The sequence below is a fragment of the Fukomys damarensis genome, unplaced genomic scaffold (genome assembly GCF_012274545.1).
Source record: "Fukomys damarensis isolate Sample0158 unplaced genomic scaffold, DMR_v1.0_HiC HiC_scaffold_37, whole genome shotgun sequence".
NCBI lineage: Eukaryota > Metazoa > Chordata > Mammalia > Rodentia > Bathyergidae > Fukomys > Fukomys damarensis.
Window position 1 is genome coordinate 5,941,965 of NW_022900949.1, and position 6,699 is coordinate 5,948,663.

Here is a 6,699-nt window from a genome sequence, read left to right on the forward strand (position 1 = left end):
GGGCCAAATCTCCCCCAGAATTTTCTCCTGTTTCACCCTGCCCCACAGGGATGGGGGCCTCCACAGCACCCCCAAACTGGTTTTTCCAGCCCTGGGTGATTTTTCAAGAGTCCCAGGTAGTGCAACTGGCCACCAATGAGGTTCAAGAATGAAAATGGGGCTCAGCCCGCCCCCCCCACACTTGGGTTTCCTTCCCCGGCAGATAAGAGGAAAGGGAAGAAATCACCAAAGGGGTGGCTGGTGACATCCGGGGAAGCTGTGGGTTTGGGCTGGGGAGGAAGCCTCCAGTTCCCGGGAACAGTGGTTCCAAAGAAGCGGCCTGAGGCTGACCAGAGAAGGTGGCAGGAACGGTAAATTCAGACAGAGGAGCTGGGTTCAAATAGGAAAGATGTTACAACAGGGCTGGGCCTGGTAGCCACACGCCTGCAATCCCAGCACTCTGGTGGGCTGGGCTGGAGGGTCACGGAGAGAGAGTTGGAGGTCAGCCTGGGCTCCTTAAAGAGACTCTGTCTCAAAACAACAAACAAACAAACAATCATTGAGAGGGGAGAACGAGCTGGAGATGCAGCTCGGTGAGAAGGCCTGGGGTTTAATCCCCACACACGCAAGCGCACGCACGCACACACACACGCGCACACACGGTTGTACCGGGTGGTAAACAGCTCCTACCCTGATCTCCCACTCCGTCACACTAGTCCTTTAAAGGTCCCTAGGGTCACCGCACTGGCCGCGAGCACTGCATGGCAGCCCTGCCGCCTGGCCACTCCATGCCCTGGCTGTGGGCCATCTGCAGATCCCCAGGTCTGGGGCAGGGGTAAGTTTGCTTGGCAACCCCTCACTTCCACCTGAGGTGATCAGGCCCCTCCTTGGCAGCTCTGTGGCCCGGCCCACCCCGTCAGACCACTGTGTTGCCCTCCAGAAACGTGGGCGTCGTGGGCATGTTCGTGCCCCTCTCCAGGGAGCTGGAGTTGCGAAGGGGCAGAAGACGGTGGCCTGGGGTCCTGTCCCGCCGTCCCGGTCCCCCCGCTGCCCGCCGCCAGCACTGCAGAGGCCGCAGCACCTCCCGCCGCAGGTCTCGGCTCCGCCACGTGTAGATGACAGGGTTCAGAAGCGAGTTGAGGGTGGCAAAGGCAAAGAAATAGTGGGCTTTGTAGAGAACGGGGCAGGACCGGACAGGACACGCGTAGTCTAAGAGCAGGATGCTAAACGCGGGCAGCCAGCAGACGATGAAGACGCCCAGCACGATGGTGACAGTTTTGAGCAGCGCCAGCGTCTGTGGGCCGGCCAGATCCGCGTGGCTCGAGCGGACCACACAGTAGATGCGGATGTACAGGGCGACGATGGCCAACAGGATGACGGAAAAGATGGTCACCACGCACAGCACGTACTGCTTGGCATACAGCGGGAGGACGGTGGAGCAGGCATCCAGACGGCCCAGGCAGTTCCAGCCCAGGATGGGGAGGCCGCCCAGGACCAGCGAGATGACCCACGAGGCCCCGATGAGCAGCAGCATGCGGCAGCTCTTGTCGCTGCCGTACAGCTTGACCTTGGCGATGGCCACGTGCCGCTCGATGGCAATGGCTAGGAGGCTGAAGACGGAGGCTGACAGGGTGATGAAGGCCGAGCCCTCCCGGGCAAACCACTGCACCGGCGTCAGCCCCAGGGTGACCGAGCCCGACAGCAAGGTGTTGGCGATGAAGGCCATGCCCGCCAGGAGGTCGGACGCGGCCAGGTTGCCCAGGAACAAGTACATGGCCGAGTGGAACTTACTGTTCCGGCCCACGGCGACGAGCACCAGCAGGTTTTCCACCACGATAGCGCAGCACAAGATGATGATGAAGGCCGAGGCCACCTGGCGGGACGGCGTCTCCTGCATGTCCAGAGTCTCCTTGGTGTAATTGTAGTGCTCCTTGACCTTGCTGGAATTGAGGTACTCTGAGTACAAAGCGCCCATGGTGGGGCTCAGTGGCCGGCCAGGGCCATGGGGCTGTCAAACTGCAGAGGACAGAGACAGACAGATGCCAGGTCAGAGCTGTGGCTGCTACCGACCTCCACGGTCCTTCTGGATCCGTGCTGGGTGAAATCCCTGGGCACACCTATAACCCCAGCATTCAGGAGGCAGAGGCAGGAGGATCGCTGTGAATTGGAGGCCAGTGTGGGCAACACAGTGAGGCCAACTCAGAAAAGGAAAACAAAAAGTTCTGGCTCTGGGACTTCTCACTGGGTGGCCACATGAAGTTGGATTCATCACCATTTTTTTTGCTGCTTCTTCTTTTTTTTAAATGGGTATTTAAGCCAAGAATGAACTACATCCCCATAGACCACCCCTTTTTCATTTAGTTTGAGATACAGTCTTGCTAAATCGCCCAAACTGGACTGGAACTTGGGATGTTCCTGCCTTAGCCTCCAAGTGCTGGGATTACAGGCCTGCACCACCCTGCCTGGCTATCATTGCTGCTTTACATCTGGGACACCCAGGGATGTCCATATACTCTCCAGAGTCTCCAGAAAGTGGTAGAGCCAGCGAGACTGGTTCTACCGCCTCCGTGTAGCCCCTGAGGGGTGCTCTTTCAAAGGAACACACAGATGCACTCCTTCCGGAAGGAAAGGCTTCTGGACAGCCTGGAGCTGCCCTCTTCCTCTCCTCTGGAGAACACACAGAAGCCTCAGGTCTCATGCAGCCCTGTGACCTGGGTCAGCGAGATCTTTGCCACAGATAGCACAATGCCCAGCTTATTACCACCCGCTGCCATATTTCAGGCTGAGTGTAAGCCCGGAGGCCCTGGGTGCTCCTGAGATTAGAGTGTGGGGAGACACCAGGGCGCCCTGGGGTTCAGCATCGCACTATCTTCAAGGACACAGGACGGGGAGATGATGCAGTCTGATTCCATCCCCACTCCAGCTCTGACTAGCCGGGCAAGGTGCTCTGACCTCAGCACCCTCATCTGTGAAATGGGTACAAGAAAGCCTCCTTCGGGGCCAGGGATTCAGCTCAGTGGTGCTGCACCTGCCACGCAAGCACAAAAACCTGATTTGGATTCACGGTACCAAAAAAAAAAAAAAAAAAAAAAAAAAAAAAAAAATTTTTTTTAAGGACGGGTTTTGAGACTGAGTCTCTCTATGTAACCCAGGCTGGCCTTGGACTCGTAGCGATCCTTCAGCCTCAGCTTCCCGAGTGCTGAGATCACAGGCATGAGCCACTAAACCTGGCTAAAAATAACCTTTTTAAAAAATGCATGAGGGGTGGGGATTTAGCTTAATGGTACCTCACCTGCCTCAAAAACTTAAGGTCTGGCTGGGCATGGTGGCGCACGCCTGTAATCCCAGCACGTGGGAGGCTGAGGCAGGAAGATCGCTTAAATTCAAGGCCAGCCTGGGCTACATAGTGAGTTCCAGAGCAGTCTGAACAACATAGTGAGACCCTATCTCAAAAAACAAAACAAAACAAACAAACAACTCAAGGTCTGAGTTCGATCCTGACAACGGGGTGTGTGGGTGTGTGTGTGTGTGTGCATGAAACCAGAAACCTGTAATCCTAGGGCTTGGGTGACTGAAGTTAGGAGGATCACTTGAGCCCAGGTCACCTCAGCAAGACTTCCATTTAAAAACAAAAAATTCCTGAAGAATGCTTAGCACCCAGCAAGTAGTAGCTAAAATTCTTTTTCCTCTTCCTGAGCTCCAGGCTGGGTGCCCTCCACCCAATCTTTTGGGAGAGGATGCTAAGTCAACCAAGACAGACTCCTAACAGCTTGTTCCCATCAGCACCATCTCACTCTGCCCTGGGCCAGAGAGAGGGTCCCTAGGGGTGGGCAGGGCTGTTGGCACCCCCTCCTTGGCCAGGATGAAATCCAGATGTGCGAGGCCCCTGGAACGAACAGGGTGGAGTCCTAGTCACATCCGGTGTGGGGAAGGCTGGATGGGGGGGTCACCAGAGACCCATCCGGGAGGTCCTGGCTGAGAGGACAGGGCAGCTGTGCTGAAGTCAAGCGAGCCCGCGGGGAGGGGGCAGGGCCTCGGCTTCCATGGAAACTTGAGTCACCCACCCGCCTCTCAAGGAAAACCGAGCAGAGGGGAAGCCGAGGGAGGAGGACTGCGTGGGCGGCGGCGATGAGGGCACACACCGGGGCCCGCGTGGAGGAGGGGGGGTCTCAAAGGAATCAGCTCAGGGGGCGCAGGGAGCAAGCCCAGGCCTTAGCTAACTAGACAGGAAGACGGGGAGTCCCTGGAACAGCGCCTGGCCAGGACCACGTGCGAGCCAGAAGCAACCATCCAGAAAAGGCTGGCTGGTCTGGTTCCCGGGGTGAGCCCAGAAGTGCTGGGGGCTTCCGGGGTCGCTAAGACATCTCACTTCCCGGGCACCCCCTCTGTCCCCAAAGGGGCAGCTGCTCCCCCTGGGCGGAGGGACATCCGTCCTAGTTTGGAAACAGAGAAGAGCTTGTGCGTGTCCTCGGGAACAGCTGCCCCGCCCTGATTGCCACACAGAGGGCCCTTGTTCCTCTGTCGGACAGGGCCCCGGGCAATCCGATGCCCTCTGCCCGCTGCAGCCAGTCCCAGGCTGGCTCGACCATAACAGGCTGGCCGTCGGGCCAGAAGCAGCCTGCACTCTGATTGGCTCGATTTTCCCAGAACACTGAGCGGCTTGCCTATTGGTTGGAGCTTTCCATTCTCGGGCTCTGATTGGCCCAGTTGGGCGCGCTCTACAGCTCGTCCCACCCACCCTGTTTATAAGCGATGGTGCTCGCTCTTTTTCAGACCGCGGGGTTAAAGCTGGGAGGATTCGGTCCCTGAGGACCAGGCTGAACCGCTGCCTGACCGCTGGGTCACCTCATCAGACGCCCCCACGCTGCCCTGAGTCTTGAGCGTCCAGGCCCCATCCCAGGCCTGGGAAGCACGTTAGCTGGTGGGCAAAAAGCCCAGGGTTTGTCTCACCGCCGCCCCCTCTGCAGCTCACGTGGGGGCCACCGCCCCTCTCCAGTTTGGCGACGATGACACGGACAGGAAAGATTTACTGCCGCTTCCTGGAGAAATAAGAAATATGCTCAGCCCTCACATCCCAGGGACCAGACCAAAAAGTCGGTCTTTGTTCCTACAGGGGAAGGCTGCGGGCACTGCAGACCCGTGAACCTAAGCGGTCAGGAGCAGGAGGGCAGGCAGCTCTCTTAGTCCCAGAAGGAGAAACTGAGGCCCGCACTATCCTAGTCTCGGCGTCCCTACCAGAACTTTCTGAAGGTAGGGGTTGGGGCCGATTAACGCTTCCCACAAAGAGGAAGCAGCGCCCTCCCCGGGCAGAGGGTGGCTTGGCCTGTTTCCCCTCGTTGCCACACTCATGCTATGCTCTGAGGTCTGGCTAATCACAGAGCCTGACTCTTGCTCACCAAGAGTCCTGGCTTCCAGGCAGTCCTGGCTTCCGCTCAAAGGCTCAAGAAGCCAGGAGTGGTACTACACACCTGCACTCCCAGCACTCAGGAGGCTGAGGCAGGCAGATGGCAAGTTCCAGGACGGCCTTGGCTCCGCAGCAGAGTGTGAACTTCAAGGCCAGCGTGAACTTCATGGCGAATCCCTGCACACCCCCCCCAAAGACAAAGGGCCGCTGGACTCTGGACTCCACTCGGAGACTGAGCGGCCAGGCCTGAAATAGGGGAGGACCAACTGACAGGGCAGAGAGACAGACAGCCGGGTTCAGCTGGAGATTAGAAGGGAAGGCTGGAGGAAGGCTCCGTGGCTTTCCCAGCTCCCCTCTACTCCCTCCCTCCCTGATGCTGACAAGCAGACGCTGTGGTCACTGTTCCCACTGGTCACAGTTCCCACTTGTCACCCACAGATCCCCTGTCCCTTGCCAAGAGCAGCTCTATCCCCACTTGTCTTTCTTTTGGTTCCTCCCTGGCTGTCACCCATCTGCCATTCTCCACTAAGCAATCGGGGGGGGGGCTTTTAAACTTCGACCTCCCTGGCTTGCTCCCCAGCTCCGCTCCACAACCTTCCCTGGCTCCCTATGGCCCCAGTGTCGTGACTCCCTATCTACCTTGCCTCCACCCACTCACCTCCCCAGGGAAGGGCTACTCTGACCGCACTGACTTCCTAAAAACCACCCAGGTCCCCGCTCTGAGCCTCGGCCTCTGATGTTCCTCCACCTGCTCCATCCTCCCAAATCCTTGAATGACTGTCCCTCTTCTCTTTTCAGGTCACTTCTCAGAGGGGCCTCCCCAGCCACCAGTTTCCAGCAGCAGCCTAGCCTCCCCAGATCCTTTCTGTTACAGAATCTTGCTTTATTATTTATCTCCACAGCACTTGCCACTATCACAACCTTATCTTGTTTTCTGTCTGCCTTTCCTCTGTATGATGTAAACTGCTGGCGGCCAATGACCAAGTTCCTTCTCAACCCTTCCAAGGATGCCTGATTTGAAGAAGGCGCTCAGAAACGGCGCGGAGAGGGCAGGGAGACAACGAAGGAACGATCCAACCCAACCGAGGAGACCCTAATGGGGAGGCTGCTTTGCGCGATCCGGGCCCAAACAAAGCAAAGGTCCCAGAGAGGCCGGATTCTCCCGCAGCCCCAGCTCAGCGCCAAGCGAAGCCCAGGGCGTCTCCATGGAGACCGCGGCAGGACCCGCCCCGCGCGGGCCGCACTCGAGGCCTCCTTATCTGGCCGAGGAATGCACGGTATCCACACTCGCTCTGGGGCGGCGCCTCCTCCCGAGA

The 6,699-nt window shown here is 58.2% G+C and overlaps 1 protein-coding gene across 3 annotated transcripts; it reads right to left on the bottom strand.

Moving 5' to 3' along the window:
* Nucleotides 1-505: 505 nt before the first annotated feature.
* S1pr2 (sphingosine-1-phosphate receptor 2) lies at nt 506-6,437 on the bottom strand. 3 transcript variants are annotated; one of them, XM_010634700.2, is made up of 3 exons: nt 5,448-6,437; nt 4,930-5,018; nt 506-1,995 (listed from the first exon to the last, which is right to left on the bottom strand). In XM_010634700.2, the coding sequence occupies exon 3, from the start codon at nt 1,952-1,954 to the stop codon at nt 896-898; it is 1,059 nt and encodes a 352-aa protein (XP_010633002.1). In that variant the 5' UTR covers nt 1,955-1,995; nt 4,930-5,018; nt 5,448-6,437; the 3' UTR covers nt 506-895. The 3 variants fall into 3 exon arrangements, with proteins under 3 accessions (XP_010633002.1, XP_010633001.1, XP_010633004.1); XM_010634699.2 differs by having other exon boundaries at nt 4,718-5,018; XM_010634702.3 differs by lacking the exons at nt 4,930-5,018; nt 5,448-6,437 and adding an exon at nt 4,122-4,693.
* Between the last annotated feature and the right edge of the window lie 262 nt (nt 6,438-6,699).

Excerpts from the sequence above, each read along its gene's own strand:
- S1pr2 (XM_010634700.2), bottom strand. The coding sequence starts at position 1,954 with ATGGGCGCTTTGTACTCAGAGTACCTCAATTCCAGCAAGGTCAAGGAG.